At 40.0% G+C, this 27108-nt stretch overlaps 1 protein-coding gene across 2 annotated transcripts in view; it reads right to left on the bottom strand.

Annotated features, from left to right (window-relative positions):
- Positions 1-27108, bottom strand: part of ZYG11B (zyg-11 family member B, cell cycle regulator) — a 66348-nt gene that overhangs the window by 22364 nt on the left and 16876 nt on the right. For both annotated transcript variants that reach the window (XM_070405142.1, XM_070405143.1), the window contains exons 2-5: positions 22444-22609; positions 11034-11788; positions 4439-4579; positions 1292-1468 (exon numbers count right to left, since the gene is read on the bottom strand). In XM_070405142.1, the coding sequence (XP_070261243.1) occupies positions 1292-1468; positions 4439-4579; positions 11034-11788; positions 22444-22609 (1239 nt within the window). The remainder of the gene's footprint in view (positions 1-1291; positions 1469-4438; positions 4580-11033; positions 11789-22443; positions 22610-27108) is intronic.

Here is a 27108-nt window from a genome sequence, read left to right as displayed (position 1 = left end):
GGCCCGCCAGCCGCGGCGCGTGATCTGCAGAGGAAACACCTTTTCTGACCACTCATTGGCTAAGTTCCCTGTACGCCACCTGCAGTGTTCTTGGTAACTTGGGTAATAAGAATCCAAGAAGGTGATCTAGGGTTTTTCCACCTCACTACGGGGGGAAAAAACGAAGGTCTGCTGCTGGAGGGGCTAAGAAATATCATATCCTGCCCTAGCTGGTTTGGCTCAGTGGATAGAGCCTGGGCCTGTGGACCACAGGGTCCAGGTTGGATTCTGGTCAAAGACATGTATCTAGGTTGCAAGCTCCTCCCTGGCCAGGGCCCAGGTCAGGGGTCATGCAGGAGGCAACCAATTGAAGTGTCCCTTTCACATTGATGTTTCTCTCTGTCTTTCCCTCTCTCTTCCACGCTCTCTAAAAATCAATGGAAAAATATCCTCAGGTGAGGATAAAAAAAAGAAAGAAATGTCATATCCTATGAAAGACAGCTTGAAAATGCCTAAAGAAAGTTGTCGTTTTTTCATGGTGAAGGAACCTGACTCCATGTTGGTGAAAACACCTTGGTGGCTGCAGCAGCTGGCAGTGGCAGCAGCAGCGAAGTGATGGAGGCGGCGCCTTCCTCTGATCAGCCCAGTTGCCTCCCACAGAGGGAGGCCTGGGAGCGGGCCTAAGCCGTCAGTAGGACATCCTCTGAAGGCTCCCGGACTGAGAGGGGGCAGGCTGGACTGAGGGACCCCCAACCCCGCCCCCAGTGCACAAATTTTCGTGCACCGGGCCTCTAGTTATATAGATAAAGAAAAAATAAAATCAATAAAAACAGCCTCAAGTGAGGATTTATATATCTATATCTATATCTATATCTATATCTATATCTATATCTATATAATTTAAGCAGTATTTTGAGTTGTCATCTGGCTAGGTTATATAGTCTGCCATACCTCTAGAAATAGAAAATCCTTGTCTTATTCATTTCTGTATCCCAGTACTTGATAGTATATGGCCCAGAACAGATAGATGCTCTATGGCTAGACTCAAGATCTAGGTTGAAAATAAGTTTTATATGGCTTACACTATTTCCCTGAACATTTGGATTTAAATACTATTTAGGCAGGGAATGCACACTTTAGTTTTCTACTTCTCTGTTGTCCTACACTCAGTCATACCACAAATTTATTACTTTACAGCTTCTAAAGGCATTCGAATTTCCACCCTCGGTCTATTAAATTGAACTATATGGAGGTAGGAGATGGGTAGGAGACACTAAAAGGACTATTTGAATGCAGATTCCCATATGCTTACCTGCTGGTGATTAGGAAAATGTTCCATAGCTTTCAGCAGCAAATGGGTCACATCAGCCAGGAGTCGGACAGGCATTCCTACAGCAAGATCCTGCTTGGTTAAATTAAATACACAGGCGCTTGCAGCAAGTTGCACTGGTAAATTCATAGGGTGGTTTCTCATCCCAGTGACCACAAGCTGGAAAAAAAAAATTAATCCACCTTATAAATCCAAGCTCTCTTCACATAGCAACATTACTGTGTTACTATATAATAATTTCTAAAATGTCTTAAGTATCTTTTTTGTTCTCATGTGCAAAGAGCCTAGGACATAGCAGTTGCTCACTAATACTTAGTTCCTGTGAACCTGGTTCATGTCCAGAAATTTTTCTGTAAGACTAATGAATCTTTTTTATTCAGGTAATTTATCTTTGTGTATCCAAGACCTAATACAGTATCTGTTATATGGTTAACACAATAAATTCTTAATGACTTAAATAGAGTAAAGCAGATGCAAACTAGTTTCAGATGAGACTGGGCACGTCAGGGTGATATGGCAGTAGACTAAATTTCACTTTCTTTTTTTTTCTACTTTTACTTTTATTAGCATTTATTTTATGCTGAATTTACTCCCTGGCCATAGTTTTTGTTTCTTCAGTTTCTTCTGGGATATCTTTTTCTTTCATGTAACTTCCTCTTCTGGTTTAAGAACAATCTGCTCCTTTTTAGTAAGGATCATCTAAATGTGGGAGGGAGAGCTCATCTATGGGTTAATCTGTCCATGAACTCTGTAAATTAACTTAAGCTTTGTTCACCTGGATGTGCTCAATGACTAGAGAACCTACGTCTAAACCCCCAAGTTTAGCATTACTCTCTGCACTTTTAAGCACGTGCAGGAAAAATTCAGCACTCTTTTTGGCCACTGACCCTGCATCCTCCCCGACTCTATGGCCTGGGCAAACCTACCAACTCCACCATTCTAAAGACAGAATGGCACACATTTGCTTCTGTACAGTAACATCCTTCAGATACTTGGTGGCCTGCATACCCTTGATGGCCTGGGCAATTTATGAGTGTTCTTAAAGGGAACACAAAGATTTGAACCTTGATTTTGTAGGGTTTTCTGGGTCAAGTGAATAGCAAATCATTTTCAGAGGTCACTTCAAGCCACTTTCAAATTCCAACATTCAGTTCCTTGAGAATGCTGTTAAAGTTAGAGCACAATAAAATCCATTCACTTCCTTCTGGCCTTGATAACTATTTTCTACCTTTTCCTCTCTAATCAACCCCCCAACAAATCCTTCCTACTCCTCATTATCCATATCATCTGAAGACCTTGCTTCCAACTACATGGAGAAAACGGAAGGAATCAGAAAGGAACTTCAGAGTCCCTCTAACCAGCCTATACACATGCTGCCTTCCTGCCTGTTACCATAAATGATTTTTGTGGGCTCCTGTTGAAAGGTAATCTCTCCATTATGTCCTAGATCCTTCCTTTCTTGTCTACTCAAGGATATTATTTCAGCTGTTCTCCCCTCTCACTTTTACACCATTTTAAAATTCTGCAGTAAATGCCCTGGCCAGTGTGGATCAATTGGTTGAGTGCCGTCCCTTGTACCGAAAGGTCACTGGTTTGATTCCTGGTCAGGGCACATACCCAGGTTATAGGTTTGATTCCCGGTCGGGTTGTGTATGGGAGGCAACAGATTCATGTTTCACTTTCACATTGATGTTTCTCTCTCTCTAAAATCAATAAAAATATATTTTTTAAAATTCTGTACTAGGTCATTCATATCATCATATAAAGTTAGTTTGTCACCCATCTTAAAAACAAACCCATTTCCTCAGGCAACTACCACCTTTTTTCCTTTGCTCACCATTGTAGTAAAACCTCTTAAAATAACTGCCTACATTATTTTCTCTCTTTATCATCGCTGATAAATGAATGAATGAATGAGTAAATATTTCAGATCAGGACTAGAGATCTAGTCCTTTGGTCCTAAAATAAATAGATAAGGCATATGCCAAGTGCCAATATCCTCTGGTATGTATGGAGCAGGTGATAGGCATTGGGGATAATACCCTAGGGTCTGAAATGTACTTGTTCCTATTCATGCACCCCATTCTCAAAATTTAAGATCCCTGAAGGTTAAGTCATTTCTGGTTGTGCCACAAACTTATTGTTATTAAACCTCAGAGACCTTCAGTTACACAATCTATAAAATAGAAGGTACAACTTATCAGTTGGGACTGTGGTGCTCACTAAATGAGATAACAAATATAATATATTCCTTTACTCACTGGTTTCAAAAATGAATGTGTGTGAGGATTATCTTTTTAAAAATTTATCTTTATTGTTGAAAGTATTACAGATGTCCCCAATTTTCCCCACTGACCACCACTTCCCTGTTCCCCTCGCCGCCCCCAGGCCTTCACCTCCCTATTGTCTGTGTGGATGGGATATGCATAAATTCTTTGGTTAATCTCTTCCCATCACTTCCCTTGCAGATTCCCCTACTGAATCTAAATTTCTTGGGGTGGGGTTCACAAATCTGCTTTTTAAAATAGGCAATACACCAGACTTCTGGTAGACAAGACCACATTCTGACAAACACTGCCCTAAGCAATCAACAAAATTAAGAATCTTCCTTACTTGCCCTTTAAAAGCTGTCTTGGTTAAAATAACATGGCTTAGTTATGAAAGCACAGGAGGAGGTTTATAAATGGCACAGGAGGTTTATAAATGGCATGGAAAGCACAGGAGGTTTATAAATGGCATTGGAATTCCAATGTTGTATTTCTAAAAAGAGCCTATATGGAAGCAATACAGGGCTAATACCTATTGCAATGTCCTGATTCAAGTCATATACTTTCATTTTCTACTACAACTGGTGAGACAATATCACACTGGTCACTGGTTTTAGGTAGTTAAATATCATCTGGAAGGCATTCATACTACTTAATGAGACTGATATATAATTTCAAAAACATTATGCAATTATCTTCCCTCTTTCTCATTTACTGCTAATAACTGAAGTCATACATCATCAATCCTATTACAAAAAAGAGTCAAAGGCTAAATGCATATTTTCACCAGTTTTCTTTACAAAACCATCATCTATCCAGGCAGATCATTTCAAATTTTTCATATCCACTTTCTTATTCTTACCTTTAAAATTTCTGGCTTTGTTTTTTCCATCACATGAGTTAGACTAAAAAGGTGAAATAGAGCTTCCCGGACAAAGAATGCTCGTTCACTGTACCGCTTCAATGCTTCTGCAATCTGAGTTTCGTTGGCTTCTCCAGACACCTTTGAACAGAGCCAGAAAATTAGCTTTTAGGTTCTTCTCAACCCTCTAACTTTCTCTATCCAAATATTATTTGTATAGATGGCATCCAGGATAGCTATGTAAGGCTTAAAACAAATCAGAATAGTCATCCTATGCAGATGCACATATGTTAGAGAGAGATACTGATATAGATAGCTATAGATATAGAGATATATATATCCTATATAATAAAAGCCTAATATGCAAATCGACCGAACAGTGGAACGACTGGTCACTATGATGCTCACTGACCACCAGGGGGCAGACGCTCAACACAGGAGCTGCCTCCAGCCCGCAGGCCCCAGGCGAGCCAAGGCGGGTGCCAGCAGGGGGCCCTCCCGATCGCCCCACCAATCAGCCCTGATCACCAGCTAGGCCTAGGGACCCTACCCGTGCACGAATTTCATGCACAAAGCCTCTAGTATATTATATAGCCTCAGACCCTACTATGAGCCTGTGGGTAAAATTTTCTACATTGCACCTAAAATAAATCTCAATTTATTTAATACTATCTATAAGGTCTTGCCTTGGGATTAGGCTTTTATCTACCTCTTAAGGTAACCCTCTCCCCCAAACATACAATGTTATAGCCACATGGGCTATTTTCCTGATCTTTCAATAAGCTAAGCTTTCCCAGGAAAAGGCCATTAATAATAATAAAAGTATAATCTGCTAATTAGACGGGACATCCTTCAGGACAACCTTCTGGACGATACTGGGGCTGCAAGGAAAGCCCAGATCCCAGGTGCCAGAAGGAAGCTGGTGCTGGCAGCCGGGGAAGGAAGGCCTACTCTTGCATGAATTTCATGCATCGGGCTTCTAGTTATTTATAATATCCTCTCACTGAAATCTTCCTCTCTTTCTTTGACTAATTTCTACTCAATCTTCCCAATTCAAGTTAAACAATACTTCTTTAGCAAGGCCTTCTCTGACCCACCAATTTAAGTCAGATCCCTCTGAAACATCTTTTTCATAGCCATTATCATAACCACCCCTCCCCCAACTACACTGACCCATTTACCACTGTATCCCAACAGCTGGCAATATGTGTGCCTCACAATAAAAACTCAGTAAGTATTCATCACATAAATGTATAAATTAATTTTCCCAGATTTATTAAGCTCTCAGTCAGCATCGAGAGGTTCTGTTAAAAATTAAGACCATCTAGGAATTTCCCATTTATAAAGGTTAATATACTTAACTTAAACTATGGTTCATGTACCATTGGGTAAACAAATGTACATAATAAGAAGTGGCTCTTTATAAAGTTAATCCAACTAGTAAGTGAAAGAGAAATTATTAGAATAGCACCGTAATCTCCAATGAATTAATGGAACTAGGTATTAAGTTCCAACAACTGTTAACATCACAGAATAGATAACAACCAGACATTATGTACTTCCTTAATGAAAGAGCATGACACCTTAAGGGTCCTTTCAAAGAGATCAAACATGAGTGTGATTAAGTTTCCTATCCAGCTACCAATCTGTATAAAATTCCAACACAGGGAAATGTGCACCAAGAGTATATAGTCGTGAAAATCCAGACTGAGGGAAATTCTACAAGTCAAAAAAAGCTGGATTCTTTAATAGACAAATCATAAGGAAAAGAAAGGAATGGAGAGGGAACCTGTAAATTAAAAGATACTCAAAAGACAAAATTTTGAAAAATGGACAAGATTAACTAGAGATAAATAGTTGGGTCATAACACTATATATAAAAAAGCAAGGACATGATTATTATTATAAAGTCAGAATAGAGGTACTTTTTAAAAAATATATATTTTATTGATTTTTTACAGAGAGGAAGGGAGAAGGACAGAGAGTCAGAAACATCGATGAGAGAGAAACATCGATCAGCTGCCTCCTGCACACCCCCTCCCGGGGATGTGCCTGCAACCAAAGTACATGCCCTTGACCGGAATCGAACCTGGGACCCCTCAGTCCTCAGGCCGACACTCTATCCACTGAGCCAAACCAGCCAGGGCAGAATAGAGGTACTTTTGTGGAGAAGGAGGGAGTTGTAATCAGAATTGGACACATGGAAGAGCTTCAGGGTAGCTGCCAAAGTTCTATTTATTAACCAGAGTGATGGTCTCAAATGTGTTCACCTTATTTTCACTCACTAAGCTATACATTTGTTATTTATGGTCTTTGTATCCATCTTATTTTATAATAAGGTTTAAAAATATGTAAAAAAAACACACAACCCTGTCATTCAGAGAGATATAATCTCATTAAATTGGAAGACAGGTATTTTTTGGCAGTAACATTATGCAGGATGAAACAAAAATAAATACTTAAAAAATATATTACTCAGAAACTAGGTTTTATATGAACATACAGTATTTAGGTAGGAAATGCAGCTTTGAGAAAATGAAGGGCTGCATCATGACTGACATTTCAACCACTGATATGATATGCTACAAGATCTAATACAAACTAGACTATAGTACTGATGTGTGCCAAGTGACACAAGGGCACATACCAAGCATTTGTAAGATTGTAGAAATAACAATGCTATTTCTTTACAAAATATTTTAAAAACTATTTATATATAATATACATGCATACACATTGGTCATGACTATGTATTCACATATATAAGCAGTAATCCTATATAATAAAAGGGTAATATGCAAATTGACCCTGATAGCAGAACGACAGGGAATGACTGGTCACTATGACACACAGTGACCATCAGGGGGCAGACGCTCAATGCAGGAGCTGCCCCCTGGTGGTCAGTGCGCTTCCACAGGGGGAGCTCTGCTCAGCCAACGCGTCAGCCACAAGCCAGGCTGACGACTGCCAGCACAGCGCTAAGGATGTCTGACTGCAGCTTAGGCCTGCTCCCTGCTGGCAAGTGGACATCCCCCAAGGGCTCCCGGGCTGCCAGAGGGATGTCTGACTGCCAGCGTAGGCCCGATCTCCCGGGGAGCAGGCCTAAGCCAACAGGTGGACATCCCCTGAGAGGTCCCAGACTGTGAGAGGGCACAGGCCGGGCTGAGGGACCCCCCCACAAGTGCACAGATTTTTGTGCACTGGGCCTCTAGTTGAATAATAAAATTCTCCAAGTGTTCACCTCTTTTTAATCACCCTGAACCTTTTCTTACATTCTCTTAGATTTGGAAACACACTGAAATACTATGTGAAACAAAAAAGATTTTAAGGGGGAAATTACTTAACAATGATTTCAGTCAGACTTCATTTACCCACAATTGGTTGATTCCAAACAGATTTATAATATCTTATATAAAATATAGCCTCAAGTTTGCATGGGAACCACAGCTTGGTAGATAACCCCAGAGTCTGGGAATGAGGTGCCCCATAAATCCAAGAATCCTAGTTGTGGAGAAGTAGAAGGTTCAAGAAATGGATTGTGACAAAAGAGCAAATTGACTGGGGGAACCGTGATGACAGAGTTGGAAATTCTATGGCAAGAAAGCCCTCTGTGTTGGGATTAGAAAGGGAGAGAAAGAACTAAGATACTCAAATAGAGACAATGAGATGTAGTGGAAAGATACATACTAGTAATTTGGAATCAAATAGTCCAAAGATACAGGGGCAGGGTCTGATGTCATCTAGTTGTGAGCCTTAAGAAAACCATTCCTTCTCATTGAGTCAGGAGATCAAAATAATTAATATATATGTAAATGCAAAAATACGCTCCCCCCTAAAAAAAAAAAAAAAACACCCACAACCTCTTCTTATAACTAACTGACCACTCAGAGTACCATATATGCAATGTCTTGTAAAGAATTCTAGGGCGTCACACTGTCTCTACTTCTTACATCCTTCAGTCTGGCCTAAAAAACTCAGGAATGTAAAGCCAAAAAACCAGTCTCAACTAATTTAAAGCATCACAATAATGAGACAATCATTTCAGACAAGTTTTTATCAACTTTGCTAAGTTAGACAATTCTAAAAAAGGAGACATGGCAACATCAGCTCTCCTCCCTTAACATGACCTATTATTTTCCAGTTTTCAAATCAGTGGTCAAATAATGTAAAAAGGGCATAAATTTTTGTATTTAGTTGAATAAAGGGTAAAGATCCAATGATCTTTATCTTAAAAAATATTTTAAAACAATGATTCTCAACTTTGGCTGCATATTAATCACCTACTCAGCTTTAAAAAATACTAAAGCCTGAGCTCTACCTCCCTGTGATTCTGATTTACTTGTTCAAACTTTCTAGGCTATTCCTTTTTTTTTTTTTAATCCTCAACTGAGGATATTTTTTTCGACTGATTTTTAGAGAGAGCAGAAAGGAGGGAGGGAGGGAAGGAGGAAGGGGGAGGGAGGGGGAGAGAGAGGGAAAGAGAGAAAATATCCATGTCAGAGAGACACATCGATTGATTGCCTCCAGCACCCACCCCAACTGGGGCCAGGGATCAAATCTGCAACCCAGGTATGTGCCCTTCACTGAGAATCGAACCCTTAGGTGTGGGCCAATGCTCTAACCATCTAACAACACTGTCCAGGGCCCAGGTTATTTCTTTTCAATTAAAATTTTTTTCCAGCTTTAGCAAGAATAATCTATAATAATAAAAGCATAATATGCTAATTAGACCAGACAGCCAAACAACCTTCTGGAGGACATCCTTCCAGACAAAGCCATGGTGCCAGGAGCCAAGGCAGAGGCGGTTAGGGGTGATCAGGCAGGCAGACAAGTGGTTAGGGGCGATCAGGCAGGCAGGCGAGCAGTTAGGGGTGACCGGGCAGTCAGGTGAGTGGTTAGGGCCGATGAGGCAGGCAGGCAGAGTGGTTAGGGTGATCAGGAAAACACGATCACATAGCATGTATTTGGTTGTCTGACTCCCTCACTAGTTACAAGCTCTATGAGGGCAAGATCATATTTGTCTGGCCTCATGATCAAAAACCCATGTCCAGCACAGTATCTAGTGTACAGAGATACCTGATAAAATATTTATTGAATGAATAAAAAAGAATAACTCAAAATCATTTTCTACATTCTATTTTTTAAAGTCTAAATTTATAAATAACCTAGGAATTGAGATATTTATAAGATATTTATAATTAACCTTGCCTTTTCCTTTACTGAAATCAATGATGGTTGCTCAAAAAAGATACCTTGCCATTGTAGCCATAATATTCACTTCTGGGCCATCCCTGACACTGCTCCAGGTCAGATCAAAGAATGCTTCTGCTTAAGTGGTAAAGGTAATAAGGGGGTGGGGGGGCAATGTGGCTCTGAGCTGGACATGTAGATCCAAATGTTGGTTCTAATGAACAATAAATCATATAATTTCTGAGTCTATGTTTGACATCTATAACATGTGATTAATACCTATCAATATAAAGCATCTAGAGGACACAATATATATTAGAAAAATATTAGTTTTTCTTAAATTTGTCACATTCTTTTCTTCAAGGTCTGACTCAGATACCATTTTCTCCATCAAACCCCTAATTCTCCAGCTAGAAGAAACTTCTACTCTCTTATAGCAACTACTACAGGCCCAGTGCATGAAATTCGTGCACGGGGGAGGGGAAGGTCCCCTCAGCCCAGCCTGCACCCTCTTCAATCCGGGACCCCTTGGGGGATGTGCGACTGCCGGTTTAGGCCCGATCCCCAGGACATCCCTCTCACAATCCAGGACCGCTGGCTCCTAACTGCTCACCTGCCTGTCTGCCTGATTGCCCCTCACTGCCCCCCCTGCCGGCCTGGTCATCCCCAACTGCCCGCCTGCTGGCCTGGTCACCCCCAACTGCCCCTCTGCCAGCCTGGTTGCCCCCAACTGACCCCCTAACGGCCTGGTTGCCCCACGCAGCCTGCTGTTCAGTTGTTTCGTCGTCCCTCACTAACACCCCTGCCGACCTGGTTGCCCCACGCAGCCTGCTGTTCAGTCGTTACTGTTACTGTGATGGCGTCCTGGACAATTTGCATATTCCTCTATTATTAGTATAGATAGCTATCCTTGGCTTTATAGTTCTTGTTTTTTTGTGACCAAACCATCACCATTCCTATCAGACTAAGCTCCTATATCTTTTTCATCTTGGAATGCCAAACTGTATTAAGCTCAATAGATGCTTGCTAAACTGAATTTAAAACAGGTATAAGAAACCTAAGAAAAGCAAAATTTTACCATTTCTGCAGTAGATTTTTAAAGATTTTTCTAAATCTCTAGGCTTTCTAGGGCCTACTATGTGACTTGTACTTTACATATATAATTATTAATCTTCAAAAGAATTCTGCAAGGTAGGAATGATATCCATTTTATAAATGAAGAAATGTAAACTCAAAAAATGACACCATAGCTTGCTCTAGGTCATAAAGTAAGCAAGCTGCGATTTTCGTTAGGACTCTGACTCTAAAGCAAGGTCCATATATTATTAGACATTCATCTTAATGGAATCTTACGTAACTAAGACATTAGACAACCTGACAAAATAATACATTTTTAAAGTCTAACCTTCAAATGCCCTTCGCCTGTGAGGAATTCAGAGTAACCAGCATCAGTGGCCAGCAAACCCACGAACTGCATACTGGGCCGTTGTTGTATAAAGGCTTCAACAGCTTTATCTGTCACATGCTTTCTCCCAGAAACGTCCAGGGAGACCAGGTTGGGTAGGATATCTTTTTGTTCTAATAATCGAAGAGCTATGTCTGATGTAAATTGTTTATCATCTGATATATCAAGATGATTCAGATATTTTAGTTCTCGAACAACATCCAGTATCTGAGTAGTTGTCATTTTTAAACATTTTAAGTGATGCATGGTTAGAGACTTGAGTCGGTCTTTGCAGGCCAGCAGAGCCGTGATGTCTGTAATTGAGGTGTTAGAAATATCCAGGCTCTCTAATCTTGGCAATGAGGCAACTTCAGCCAGGTCTTCATTGTAAAAGAGAACGTTGGTGATGCTTAATGCTCGAAGGCCAGAAAGCTGGTTGAAGCACCGCTCATAAGGATCTTCAAGGGACAGAGTTAATGAATTCAGCACCAGGCACTGGAGATTTTGCTGGATCCATTTATTACTGCCAAGCCCGCTGATGATGTCTGTAATCGTGATGTCAGCATTCACACCTGTTGCATCAAGTTCCACTAACTTGTGATGGCAGAAGGCTTTCCGAAAAGCAACAGCAGAGATCTTGGCTTTGCGAATGCAAGCTCTCTTTAAGCGCATCTGGTTACCCCTAAAAATACCTACAGTCCCATCATTCAGGAGACCTGGAAAAAAAAAAAAGCAGCACTTCAACTTCAAAAAATGGTTTAAGAAAAACTAAAATTTCCAGCATACTTTACATTTCCAAAGCACTCCCATGTGACAATGTTTCATTTAATATATATATAACAATTGACCTAGGTAAAAATATTATCTACGATTTATAGGTGAGTAAACGGGGGCTTAGAAAACTGACTTTCGAAGATACCAGAGCTAGCAAGGGGCAGACTAAGGACTGTGGTAGACGTTACTGAAACTAACATCTGGTTCTTCTCATCTTCCTGAACACATGGACAACTACATTTCCCAGAACACCCTTGGAGTTAGATGGGGTCCTGTCCTTAGTTCTGGCAAATGGGCTGTAACCTGAAGCACCTGAGACCCAGTGCATAATTTTTCATTCTATCTTTTCCTGCTATGACAAATGAGGAGCCTTCAAATTCTAGACAGTTAACCTTTATGAGAGTGGAGCTTCCATCAGCCTACCTCCTAGAGTGACCATGGAGCAGAACCCTCCATGAATTTGCAGCATTTAGGCATCATGAGTGAGGTTAAACTTTGTGTTATACTACTAGTTCTGGGGGGTAAATTTGTTAGTAATGCATTTCTAGACTATCCCTTTAAGTCACTATAACACATTATTAAACACATATCTACATATAAATATAGTTAGCACATATGTCTATAGTTCATTATTAAACTACTAGCTAATAAGATCTAAAATATTATTAAAAGGATCGAGAGCAGTGGTTCTCAACCTTCCTAATGCTGCGACCCTTTAATACAGTTCCTCATGTTGTGGTGACCCCCAACCATAAAATTATTTTCGTTACTACTTCATAACTGTAATTTTGCTACTGTTATGAATCGTAATTTAAATATCTGATATGCTGGATGTATTTAGGCGACCCCTGTGAAAGGGTCGTTCGATCCCCAAAGGGTCGCGACCCGCAGGTTGAGAACTGCTGATCTAGAGGTTATAGTCCCTCCCTGTCAGATGAACTCAAATAAAGTGAGCACAGTAACTTCTTGAAGTCCCTAAGAGATAAAAAAATAATAATAACTCGTTATACCAAGAACCAGTAAGGTTTCAAACTGAAAAAAAGATAATCTATAAATTCAATGTGAGATAATAAAAATGTTAAAATTATTTAACAAATATTTTAAAGGAGCCACCATAAAAAATGCTTCAGTGGGCAATTACAAACATGCTTGAAACAAATTAAAAATGGAAAGCCTCAGCAAAAAAAATAAAAGACCTTAAGAAAAAACAAGTGGGAATTTTAGAACTGAAAAATACAGTAATAGTTGGGTTCAACTAGAATGGAAGGAACAGAGGAAAGAATCAGTAAACTAATAGATGAAACAATAAAAATCACTCAAATCTAAACAGAAAAAAAAATACACTGAAAAAAAATGATCAGAGCTATTTGTATTATTGAATTCCCAGGAGAGGAGAAAGAGGGCAGGGTTGAAAAAGTACTAAAGGAAGTAATAGCTATAGACCTATGAGAATGCTCAAATAAAAAACTGCAATAACACCAAAGGCTGGCAAGTATGTGGAGAAACTGGATCTGACCTATATTGCAGGCAGGAGTGTAAAATGGTACTACCACACTTAAAACAGTTTGGCATTTTTCTTAAAACCTAAACATGCAACTATCAAACAACCCAGCAAGAGCACTCCTGGGTATTTATCCCAGTGGATGAATGGTTATACAAACAGATGTACTTCATAACATGGACTACTACTCAGAGATAAACAGGAATGATTGATACACATAACAATCTGGAGGAGTCTCCAGAATAAATCCCAAAAGGTTATATACTGAATGATTCCACATATATAACATTCTTGAAATGACAAAATTACAGAAATGGAGAACAGAAATGGTTGCCAGAGTTTACGGAGGGGGAAGGAGTAGAGAAGTGATTGTGGCTATCGAAGAGTAACATAGCCCTTGCTGGTTTGGCTCAGTGGATAGAGCATTGGCCTGTGGACTGAGAGGTCCCAAGTTCGATTCCATCAAGGGCACATGCTGGGGTTGCGGGCTTGATTCCCAGTAGGGGGCATGCAGGAGGCAGCCAATTAATGATTCTCTCTCATCATTGATGTTTCTATCTCTCTCTCCCTCTCTGAAATCAATAAAAAAAAAAATCAATACATTAAAAAAAAAAAAAGGGCAGCCCTAACCGGTTTGGATCAGTAGATAGAGCGTCTGCCTGCAGACTCAAGGGTCCCAGGTTCAATTCTGGTCAAGGGCATGTATCTTGGTTGTGGGCACATTCCCAGTAGGGAATGTGCAGGAAGCAGCTGATCGATGTTTCTCTCTCATCGATGTTTCTAACTCTCTATCCCTCTCCCTTCCTGTCTGTAAAAAAATCAATAAAATATATATATTAAAAAAAAAGGGCAGCATGAGGGATCCTTGTGGAGATGGAAATTTTGACCATATCAATGTCAATATCCTGGTTGTGATACTGTATTATGGTTTCACTACCACTGGAGAAGGAGGATATCATCTGTATTATTTATTACAACTTCATGCGACTCAACAATTGTCTTAAAAATACAAAGTTCAAATCCAGTTTCTCCAATTTTAAAGAGATCACTGAAGAAAATTTGAAAGTGTTGACATGGAATTAAGGGAATTCCATTTGATGGTTTCAAATTTCTTGCTAAGAATAAGTGACAGAAAGTCTGAGAAGAGCAAAAAACATCTCAAACAATTATTAGGAGCACCACTAATGATCAGAGAAATACCCAAGAATTCCTGGGCAGTGCTGAGGAGCCTTAGCTTTATATTACTGAACTGCCTCCTCATCATTCAGGTCTCAGCTTAATTATCACCTCCTTGAAAAAGCTTTCATTCATCATCCAAGCTAAAGTAGACGCCTTTTTTTTTTCCTGAAAACGATATTCTTTTTCCTCAGAGAATCTATCACAAGTTGTAATCCTATATGTTTATTATGTCTCCGACTGGGCTATACACCCCATGCAAGCAACATTTGTGTTTAATATTGTACACTCAGCACGTGACATAGTGCCTGGCATGCAACAGGTGTTCAATAATTACTTCCTCTGGCATGTCCTTCTTAAACATTTTATTTCTATTGAGCCTCTTCTGCACTCATTAGTAACTCCTTTCACACTAATGTTAAAGATATCTGTTAAGGATGCTTGTAAAAAACAAAAATGGGAATAGACACTAAGTTAAGATCAATGTTTACCTTGTTTATGCCACAAATTAAATTTTCATATATATATTTTTTAAAATATATTTTATTGATTTTTTACAGAGAGGAAGGGAGAGAGATAGAGAGTTAGAAATATTGATGAGAGAGAAACATCGATCAGCCGCCTCCTGCACATCTCCTACTGGGGATGTGCCCGCAACCCAGGTACATGCCCTTGACCGGAATCAAACCTGGGACCTTTCAGTCCGCAGGCCGACGCTCTATCCACTGAGCCAAACCGGTTTTGGAAAATTTTCATATATTTTTAAATGTTAGTCTTGTTTTTACAGCTGAAATTTCAGGCTCCTAAATTAATTACTGATTTTAATCTTAGTGACTATCACAGTGCCTTTGGATATTGTATACATACATTTAGTAAGATGGGTTACTCCTGGACTATTTGGGTCAGTGTACACTAAGTGAATTTTTCTAATTACAAAGTTTAAGGGTCTATAATTCAAATTAATGGAATTAAAAGAGCAAAGAAATTTTTTAAAAGGAAAAAAGAGAGACTGAGAGTTAGAAACCAGTCCTGTGTTTGAGTCCTGGTTCCAATATTTATTTGCTATTTGACACCAGACAAATTACTCCACAAGTCTAATATTTCTAATCTGCAAAAAGGGAATACTTATATTTCTTTCACAGGGATTGCTGAAAAAATGAAATAAGACAATATACATAAAAAGCACTTTGCAAATTGAAAGCACTATACAAACATCATTAACTATATTTGAAAGAAATCTTTCTAGATCTTTTCCTCCTTTCAAAAATAAATATACTGAAGAATCGTTTGTCTTTTCCCATGACCAATAATTGTACTTGCTACAATGTGTTTAAGCTAAATTTTCCTTTGATGTCATTCGATCTGCTTGGGTTGTAGTTGACAGCCTGCCCCTTCCCATTATCAATTCTTTTTTGGTCTTGCTTTGTTAATCCTCACATGATATTTTTTTTAAATTGCTTTTCAGAGAGAGTGAAAAGGAGAAAGAGAGAGAGAGATCGATTGGTTGCCGCCCACAGGTGCCCCTATCCAGGCCGGGGATGGAACCTCCAATTCAGGTACATGCCCTTGACTGGGAATCAAACCTCAGACCCTTAGTGAACAGCCGATGCTCTGACCACTGAACCATGCCATCCAGGGCAGATGATCAATTCTTAATTTGCCAGGGTCAAAGAATCAATATGTTCTAAATGAGGGTTCCTCAATGAGGTTTTTTTAAAAAATATATTTTATTGATTTTTTACAGAGGAAGGGAGAGGGATAGAGAGTCAGAAACATCGATCAGCTGCTTCCTGCACACCCCCAACTGGGGATGTGCCCGCAACCAAGGTACATGCCCTTGGCCAGAATCAAACCTGGGACCCCTCAGGGGATGTCCAACTGCCGGCCTGCTCGCCTCCAACTGCCCCCCCTGCCAGCCTGCTTGCCCCCAACTGCCACCCCTGCTGGCGTACTCACCCCCAACTGCCCCCCTTTTGACCTGATTGCCCCCAACTGCCTCCCCTGCCAGCCAGCTCTTCCCCAACTGCTTTCCCCCACCGACCTGATCGCCCCCAACTGCGCCCTCGCCGGCCTTCTCGCCCTCACTTGCCCCCCATACTGACCTGCTCACTTCCAACTGCCCCCTGCCAACCTGCTCACCCCAACTGCCCCCCGTGCCAGCCTGCTTGCCCCCAACTGCCCCCCTGTGCTGACCTGATCACCCCCAACTGCCCTCCCCTGCCAGCCAGATTGCCCCTAACTGCCTCTGCCTAGGCCCCACCACCATGGCTTTGTCCGGAATGTCTCCTGGAGGCCTCCCGGTCTAATTAGCATATTACTCTTTTAATAGTATAGACTAGAGGCCCGGTGGACAAAAATTTGTGCACTCGGGGGGGGGGGGCCCTCAGCCCGGCCTGTGCCCTCTCGCAGTCTGGGTCCCCTCAGGGGATGACCACCTGCTGGCTTAGGCCCGCTCCCCGGGGGATTGGGCCTAAGATGGCAATCAGACATCCCTCTGGCAGCCCGGCAGCCCTCGGGGGATGTGCACTTGCCAGCGGGGTGCAGGCCTAAACTGTAGTCGGACATCCTTAGCGTGCTGAGGAGGCAGGAGAGGCTCCCATCACCACCACTGTACTGGCAGCCATCAGCCTGGCTTGTGGCTGAGCAGAGCTCCTCCCATGTGAGAGCGCCCTGACCACCAGAGGGCAGCTCCTGCATTGAGCGTCTGCCCCTGGTGGTATGTGTCATAGTGACCAGTCATTCCCAGTCCTTCTGCTGTTAGGGTCAGTTTGCATATTACCCTTTTACTATATAGGATAGAGGCCTGGTGCACAGGTGGGGGTCAGCTGGTTTGCCCTGAAGGGTGTCCCGGATCAGGGTGGGGATCCCGCTTGGGTGCCTGGCCAGCCTGGATGAGGGGATGATGGCTGTTTGCAGCTGGTCACACCCCCTTCAGGGTGGGGGTCCCCACTGGGGTGCTTGGCCAGTCTGGGTGAGGGGCTGAGGGCCGTTTTCAGGCTGGTGAGTGACTGAAGCTCCCAACCTCTCCTTTTTTTCTTTTTTATTCTGGGATTTATTTACCTTCTATGGCTGTCACTGGAACTGAGAGCGGCTTTAGCTCTGAGGCTCGGCTCCAGCTGAGACCTCGGCTGCTGAAAGCAGGTATCTGGGTTTGTTTGGCTTCTATAATTGAAACACTGTTGCAACTCCAGCTCTGAGGCCTGGCTGGCTGAAAGCAGGTTTCTGGGGTTTGTTTAGCTTCTATAATTGCAACATTGTTTCTTAGAGTGCAGCTCAGAGGCAGGCAGCGGCAGGCGGGGAACCTTGGCTTCCTCCATCACTGGAGCAAGCAAGCCTCCTGTTCGCTTCAGCTGTCTGCCGCCATATTTGTTGGTAGTTAATTTGCATATCTCGCTGATTAGCCAATGGGAAGGGTAGTGAAGTTACGGTTAATTACCATGTTTCTCTATTATTAGATAAGGATTATTTTAAAAATATATTTTATTGATTTTTTTACAGAGAGGGAGAGAGATAGAGAGTTAGAAACATCAATCGGCTGCCTCCTGCACACTCCCTACTGGGTATGTGCCCGCAACCAAGGTACATGCCCTTGGCCGGAATCGAACCTGGGACCCTTGAGTCCGCAGGCCGACGCTCTATCCGCTGAGCCAAACCGGTTAGGGCTAGATTATTATTTTAATTCCTCACCTGAGGATATGTTTTCCATTGATTCTAGAAAGAGAGGAAGGGAGAGAAACATTGATGGGAGAGAGAAACATTGATCAGTTGCCTCACACTCAACCTGACTGGGGATCAAACTCCCAACCTGGGTATGAGCCCTGACTGGGAATCAAACCCATAACTCTTCGATGTACAGGGTGAAACTCTAACCACTGAACAACACTGGCCAGGGGAGCATCAGGTTTATTTTAATAAAGACTATTAACAATATCATTAATCCTCTGAATTTGGTAAATAAGTAAAAAACTTGTAAATGTAAATAATTTTTTAAAATCATTATGCTATTAGAAAAATATATTATCAATTTCATTGATTCTTTTAGAGAGGAAAGGAGAGGGATAGAGAGACAGTAACACTGATTGGCTGCCTCCTGCACGCCTCCCATTGGGAATTAGCCCACAACTTGGGCATATGCCCTGAAAGGGAATCGAACTGGCAACCTCTTGGTTCATGGGTCAACACTCAATCACTGAGCCACGACCACACCAGCCAGGCTGATATTACCAATTTTAAAAGCATTCATGGAACATTTTTCCCAAAACATTTTACTATGAAAATTTTTAAACACAGAAAAATGTATGAAACTTTATAAAATTGTGACAAGAATTGGCAATATGTTCTTTTGCATATTAGTAGTATCCACTCTTGATTATTTAAAGGTGGATATGATTTTGACAAAGAGATTAAATAATTTAGAATACTTTTTGGTGAATAATGCAGGTAATCACATTGGGATAACACAAATGGGGGCAGTAGGTTACTTCTCTGATCCTCAGTTTTCTCATCTGAAGGCAGCTTGAAAAGAAGTAGTAGAAAACACATTTTGATCAAGCATATAGCCTCTCCAAGTCACTACTCCAGAGGATAATTATCTAGTTAGAGTGACTTAAAAACAACTTGCATTATTTTATCTATTTAAAGCAAGCATGTTAAACTCGGGCTAACAGACTAATAGGAGCCAAATAAACAAGGTTTAAGTTTATGTGGACCACAAAAAAACAAAAGCTTCAATTTTCATAGAAACATAGGTTTATTTTGATAGAGACATGCTGAATACAAAGGGCTGAAATGAATGAGTAATCGTTAACATAAAATAATAGAACATTTTAATAAAAATTAATATTTTTTCTTGAACATTAACTTACCAGACACTGAATAACTGCACAAATTAATAAGCATAATGCAAATAAACCTATTTTTCTTGTTCTCCAAAAGCAAAATATTTCCTGTTGCACACACCAAACAAGTCAGTCCAAGACTAATGATGTGGCAATCAGCTACTAAAATATTCGCTGCTAGTATTAGTGGAGAGAAATGGTGTGCCCGCATGTAAGACACGTAAGGGAAATGAATGCAACACAATTATAGTAATCAGTAATTAGTGAATGTTGTAGTTCATTATTAATAATCCTATCTAATAATAGACAAAGACTGAAATTGATTGTACCTTCACTACGCCTCCCATTGGCTAATCAGCGAGATATGCAAATTAACCACCAACAAAGATGGCGGTTAATTTGCATACATAGGCACGAAGCAGCAGAGCGAAAACTGAAGACGGCTCCAGCTGGAGCAGCGAGGTCTTTGAAGGCGGCTCCGGCTGGAGCGGCACCGATTTTCCTCCGGCACCCGGAACCCAGGCCTATTGCACGAATCTTTTCATGCAACAGGCCTCTAGTTATATATAACAGGAGAGTGTAAAAATTGTTACATAATTTTTATTAAAATGTTTCTTACATACTGTTATATTGGCTGGGCCCCAAAAATATTCATTGTGGGCTGCATGCTGCCCATGAGCTTGACATGCTTGATTTAAAGCACTTGCCACAGTGCTTTATTATACAACTAGTGGCCTGGTACACAAATTAGTGCTCATTGAAAGGAAATTAATTAGAACAACTATTTTAATATTGCTATTCGCCCTTTCTCTATAATAGAAGTGTCAACCAAATTCATGATCAACAATGACAGATGGAAACACACGCGTGTGATTGGTGCCAGTGAGAGCTTTACAAGTATTGCGTATGCGCCAGTCAACTTAGCCTTTTATAGATATAGAATATAGTTGCTTAATTAGACCTGCTTTCTGATTTAGCTAAACTTTGTCCAGCCCAGTGAAGCACCCCAATTTCTCTTTCAGGTAATTGTCAGCAACACAGCAGTAAATATCAACACAAAGCAGGTAATTATTGTAGATCATGCAGGGAGAATAAAGGGTAAAATATTTAACTGCAGCAATGTCTGACTATATTCTGCGCAGTGAGAAACCTGAAGTCATTTTCAAGGTCCACCATTTCTTACTTCTTTTCAGTCGGGTCAAGTTTCTAAGCTTTCTAAATCTCCGTTTTCCGGTTAATGAAGAGAAAATACAATTCCACCGAGTCTCCTATCTACCTACTCCAGGACTTCTGTGAGGATCAAATGAGATGAGGTACGGGAAAACACTTCACAGACATTTGGTTATGGTTGAAATGTTTCCACCTGGCTATAAAGCAAGTTGTGTTCCTGGAATGAAGAAACTGAAAGGAGCTAGTCGTCACTAAGGAGAGGAAGCCGGGCGTTGCTACGTGACATCATTACCCAGACGAACACTTAGCATATTAGCCTTTTAAATAGATAGATAGATAATAAGCATTCAAGCAATACTGTTAACTGCTATCATTAGGAATCTGGCAAAGTTAAAACTTTAGTTAACATATATTCTTTTGATTTACAAGACTAGTTGTACATATACTTAAATATATATTCAAATGGAATATGCTCATATATATTTAATGTATTAAATTTAATATGCTAAAGATAATCATTAAATTGAAACTAGAAAGAAATGTTAGCACTGTCATAATCTCTAAAATTGTTGTGCAGCTTTGTTAGGAATCTTGAACTTTAACACATATAGTACCTATTGAAATTTACCTTAGTTCCCTTGACAGGCTGGAAGAATTCAAAGAGACTACAGACTTGAGCAATTTAGAGAAAACGAAGGAGTATAGAAGTCTTCTTTTTTACTAAATTATCCCAAAGTGACTTTGTTACAGGCTTATTTATCTTACCCTTCCTTGGCATGCATTATCTATATGTATGCTTTAAATATATATACTTAAATGTATATATCATTATTGCCATCTAGGAGCAGGGATGCCTATAATGTGAGTGTAGAAAATGTTGTGTGGCACAGGAAAAGAGCACAGACTTGGAATCAGACATATCTGCATTTGAACCAGGATTCTACCATTTTTTAGCAGTGTAACCCTTAACAAGCTACTTCTCTGAACCTCAGTTCGTTATCTGTATATAAATGGGATAAAAATAGCTTTCTTATATAGTTTTTTGAGAAAATTTAAGGAAAACATATAATGTAACTGGCATGTAGCAAGCAATCAATAAATGATATTGTCATATTTTCATTCTACAGTACTTTATAGTTGTAAACAAATTGTATTTCCTACTGTAAGATTTTATAAACCCTATATAGAAATGTATTTTATGTCTTTTTAAAAAAATGTATATATCGAGTTTAAGACAGAGAGAGAAAGAAAGAGAAAAAGAAAACTGATTTGTTGTTCCACTTATTTAGGCATTCATTAGTTGTTTCTTGTATGAGCCCTGACCAGGGATTGAATCCACAACTTTGGCATATCAGGAAGACACTCTAACTGAGCTACCTGGCCAGGACCTAAAGGTATTATATCTCTTCAACTTAAACCTTAAACAGAAGTAAGAAATATACATAAGCAGAATCTCACAGATGAGACTTCCCACTTTATTTTTAGAATTTGTTTTTTAAGACAGAAGTACTATGATTTCCCATTTCAAAGGTCAAAAGCAGAAACAGTGTTTCTATGATAGTATTTATTGATCCTTACATAAAGATGTAAGGTATATTTTTTATTGATTCTCCCACTGCCAAATAAAGATGTAAGGCACATTTTTTATAGAAGAAGAGAAAGAGGAGGAAGCGGAGGAGGAGGAGAGACAAAAAAGCAATCTGCCCACATTAAAAAAGAAAAATGCTTATTCCAAATTACAGAAAAGTGGCAGGGTAGGCAAAAATAAATAAAATTATTTTCCTGGAATCGGGCTCATCTGGCCTTTGCTGTTATTTCTAAGAAAATAATTAAATGAATACAGTAGCACTTCAAAACCCAGTGCCAATTAACAGCACAGATTTTTGTTTTCTCTGATTATATTATTTTTTACCATGAAAGGCCATGGTCTGAAGCAGTCGATCAGCCACTTCCTGTGGGAATACTCCAGGTTCTTGCAAACACAATGTTCCATCTTGTCTTGCTGAACAGAACTTCTCAAGATGTGTAGTCAGGAAATTCAAGCAGATATCAAGTAAGGAATAGGGAGATGCCTCCTCCTTGGAGCCCAGGACGAAACATAAAGGAAACACAAAAGCCAACGAGTTAGTTTCCAGAAAAGTAAAGAACAAAACATTCATTTCCACATTCAAAGGGATGGAGCCAATGCAAGCCTGTGACAATTTGGCAATATATAATCCCCCAAACAAAGGAATTTGCTCTCTCTTGGCTCTTGGAGCTTTTGGGTTGGGGCTTTCTTGGCTCTCTGGTTCCTTTGGCTTTGCTCCTGCCCATGTTTCCTCCATAACCATGTGGCCTGTGGGCCCACACACACAATGGACTAATGGACTGCAGCAAGGAACACAATCTAAGCTAGCTTGATGCTGGTCTGGACACTGCTCCAATATGGAGTGAGAATTCTGGACACTAGCTTTGCTGAAGCTATGGCTATACTTCTTCCTTGGGGGATGAAGGGAAATGGGACCGTGGAAACTCAGGGGTTTGATTTCACAGAAATAAAACTTTCTACAATATCCCATCCTCCCATGTGAGTCTCAGAAAATTCCTTTTCTCTGGATATTGCAAGAAGCCCACTCCCAAGAGCAACAGGTGGTGCACTGATAACAAGTGCACCATATGCTAGATACTTTTTAAGGCAATATAGCATGCGGCCATATTCTTAAGAAGTAGGAGAAGAGTACATTTAAACAAAGATTTACATAAAGCCTATTAAATGCTATAATAGAAGGCATATTGGGTAGTGTGTACCAGGTGTACCAGTTAATAATGCAGAATTTTTTCAATAGATGGAGTTACACATAGGTTGGTATATATGCAATTTGATATGTATGCTATTTTGTTGTATTGACAACAAACTTCAAAACCTCGTATGTCAAATGTCCTGAAGGTGTTAACATAATAGATATTTTTACGCTTAAAAATATCAAATTTCGTGCCAAAAAAAGAGCATTTGTGGGAAGTTTTAATTCATAACTTTATTTTTGAAAAAAAAGTGCTGCTGAATACTTCAGGAAGCTTATGGTGAACATGCTCCATCCCAAGATACTTGTGAACACTGGTTTAAATGATTTAAAAGTGATAATTTCAATGTGAAGACAAAGAACGTCCAAGTCAACCGAAAAAGTTTGAAGACCAACAATTACAAGCATTATTGGATGAAGATGCTTGTCAAATTAAAAAACAACTTGCAGAAAGATTAAATGTTGCTCAGCAAACAATTTCCGATCGTTGACAAGGAATGGGAAAGATTTTAAAGGAAGGAAAATGGGTGCCACATCAAATGAATGAAAGACAAATGGAAAACCGAAAAGTCATCAGTAAAATGTTGCTTCAACGGCAAGAAAGAAAGTTTTTTTTGCATCTAATTGTGACTGGCAATGAAGAGTGGATTTATTTTGAGAATCCCAAATGCACAAAATCATGGGTCGATCCAGGTCAACCATCAACAGCGACAGCAAGGCCAAATCGCTTCCGAAAGAAGAAAATGCTTTGCGTTTGGTGGGATCAGGAAGGTGTGGTGTATTATAAACTTCTAAAACCAGGTAAAACCGTTAATACTGATCGCTACCGACAATAAATAATCAATTTGAACCACATTTTGGTCGTAAAATGACCAGAATGGGCCAGAAGACACGGCAAAGTAATTTTGCTTCATGATGACGCACCATCACACACTTCAAAACCAGTTAAAGACACGTTAAAAGATCTTGCCTGGGAAGTATTAACCCACCCGCTGTATTCACCAACCTTGCTCCTTCAGATTACCACTTGTTCCGATTGATGGCATAGCACTTTCTGAGCAGCACTTCAAAACATACAAAGAAAATTGGGTCTCTGAATTGTTTGCCTCAAAACAAGAAAAGTTCTATTGGGACAGTATCCACAAATTACCTGAAAGATTGGGGAAATGTGTAGCTAGCGATGGACATTACTTTGAATAAAGCACTTTAGATGTTTCTCTTGAAATTATTGTGTTTTCTTTGATTACAAAATCCGCATTGTTAACCTATACACCTAGTAAGCACAAAGCAGGGAGCCCCAATAAGTCAAGAATAGTCAGGAACGACCTCAGGAGCAAAGAAGATTAATCTTCCTAAGTTATTACCAGGACCTCTCCTCTGTTCAAACCTTCAATGGCCTCCCATGGGCCTGAAGAAAAAAAAATCTGAGATTGTTAGACTGATGCTTGAGGTCTAAAACCTAGCCTCCATGGACACAGACAATAGGGTGGTAAAAGGCCTGGGTCTGGGGGGCAGGGGAAGACTGGAGGGGGGTCAATGAGGGGAAAAAGGGAACATATGTAATACTTGCAATAATAAAGATTAAAAAAATAAAACCTAGCTTCAATTTACTTTCCAACTTGATTTCCCACAAAATCCCCATCCCAATCTATAGTTCAAATATGATAAATGTATCTGGATTAAAAAAAAATTTGCTATAGGTGCTGGCTTTCTCAAAAAGAAAAAGATTAACCCAGTTATTCCAGTCTGAGAAATAAAGAATCAAATAAGCACAAAAATTTAAATGTAAGGGTTTAATTACAGACATAAACACTGTAAACAATGTCTACTGAAACAATATTATAGCTAGTGGCCTGGTGCATGAATTCGTGCACATTGAAAGGAAATTAATTTGAAGAAATATTTTAATATTGCTATTCGCCCTTTCTCTATAATAGAAGTGTCAACCAAATTCATGATCAACAATGACAGATGGAAACACACGCGTGTGATTGGTGCCAGTGAGAGCTTTACAAGTATTGCGTATGCGCCAGTCAACTTAGCCTTTTATAGATATAGAATATAGTTGCTTAATTAGACCTGCTTTCTGATTTAGCTAAACTTTGTCCAGCCCAGTGAAGCACCCCAACTTCTCTTTCAGGTAATTGTCAGCAACACAGTAGTAAATATCAACACAGAGCAGGTAATTATTATAGATCATGCAGGGAGAACAAAGGGTAAAATATTTAACTGCAGCAATGTTTGACTATATTCTGCGCAGTGAGAAACCTGAAGTCATTTTCAAGGTCCACCATTTCTTAATTCTTTTCAGTCGGGTCAAGATTCTAAACTTTCTAAATCTCCGTTTTCCGGCTAATGAAAAGAAAATACGACTCCACCGAGTCTCCTACCTACCTACTCCAGGACTTCTGTGAGGATCAAATGAGATGAGGCATGGGAAAACACTTCACAGACATTTGGTTACAGTGTGAAATGTTTCCACCTGGCTATAAAGCAAGTTGTATTCCTGGAATGAAGAAACTGCAAGGAGGCTAGTTGTCGCTAAGGAGAGGAAGCCAGGCATTGCTACATGATGTCATTACCCAGACAGACACTTAGCATATTAGCCTTTTACACTGAGTGGCCAGATTATTATGACCACCTGATATTTGTAGGCAAATTAGCTATAATTTTGCGCTGAAGTTGCTAGAGGGCCAGATCATTATAAACGTCTGAATAGCACAACATACCTAAATATCGTTGCTGATCAAGTTCATCCTATCATGTTGATGGCGTATCCCAATGGAGATGGCTTCTTCCAATAAGACAATGCGCCATGCCACGGTGCTCGTATTGTGCAGGAGTGCTTTCAAGAACATGAGGGAGACTTTACCTTGCTTAGGTGGCCCCCACAGTCACCAGATCTCAATCCAATTGAGCATTTGTGGGATGAAGTTAAAAGAGTCATCAGGCAGCTGGTTCCACAACCATCAAATCTCACAGAACTGGACAGTGCTATTCATCAGGCATGGTGTCAGATTCCTCGCATCACCTTTCAACATCTCGTGGAGTCAATGCCAAGAAGAATCGCCACAGTATTGAAGGCAAAAGGTGGCCCAACAAAGTACTGATTGGGTGGTCATAATAATCTGGCCGGTCATAATAATCTGGCCACTCAGTGTATATATAGAGATTATAGTAGCTACCATCCATTAGGTGCCTTCAATATGACTGTGTTGAGTGTTTTACATGCATTACCTATTATTTCTTTTTTTTTAAAAATATATTTTATTGATTTTTTACAGAGAGGAAGGGAGAGAGATAGAGAGTTAGAAACATCGATGAGAGAGAAACATCGATCAGCTGCCTCCTGCACATCTCCTACTGGGGATGTGCCCGCAACCCAGGTACATGCCCTTGACTGGAATCGAACCTGGGACCTTTCAGTCCGCAAGCCGACGCTCTATCCACTGAGCCAAACCGGTTTCGGCCATTACCTATTATTTCACTTAATCCTCATCCCAATTTTACAAAGTAGTAAAGCATTATCTTCATTTTTGTATAACTGAAAACCAGTTCAGAAAAGTAACATCTTTCTCAGCATTTCACACATAGTAAGTGACAAAGTATGGCTTCAAATTAAAAACTGACTCAGGAGTACAGCCCTTAACCACATATTACATGTGACATTTTAATCACTGAATATGCAGCCATTAAAAATTATAGTTTAAAGATATATTAATCACATAGAAGGATGCTTATAATACAGGATAAGGTATAAAAATTTTTATAGAACTTCCTTAACCGGATAAAGGTCA

Source organism: Myotis yumanensis, unplaced genomic scaffold (assembly GCF_028538775.1).
Source record: "Myotis yumanensis isolate MYYU_CA2020_CCGP unplaced genomic scaffold, mMyoYum1.0.hap1 SCAF_2, whole genome shotgun sequence".
Taxonomy (NCBI): Eukaryota; Metazoa; Chordata; class Mammalia; order Chiroptera; family Vespertilionidae; genus Myotis; species Myotis yumanensis.
Note: the sequence above shows the minus strand (reverse complement) of the source record. Positions and strands in the feature narration are given on the sequence as shown.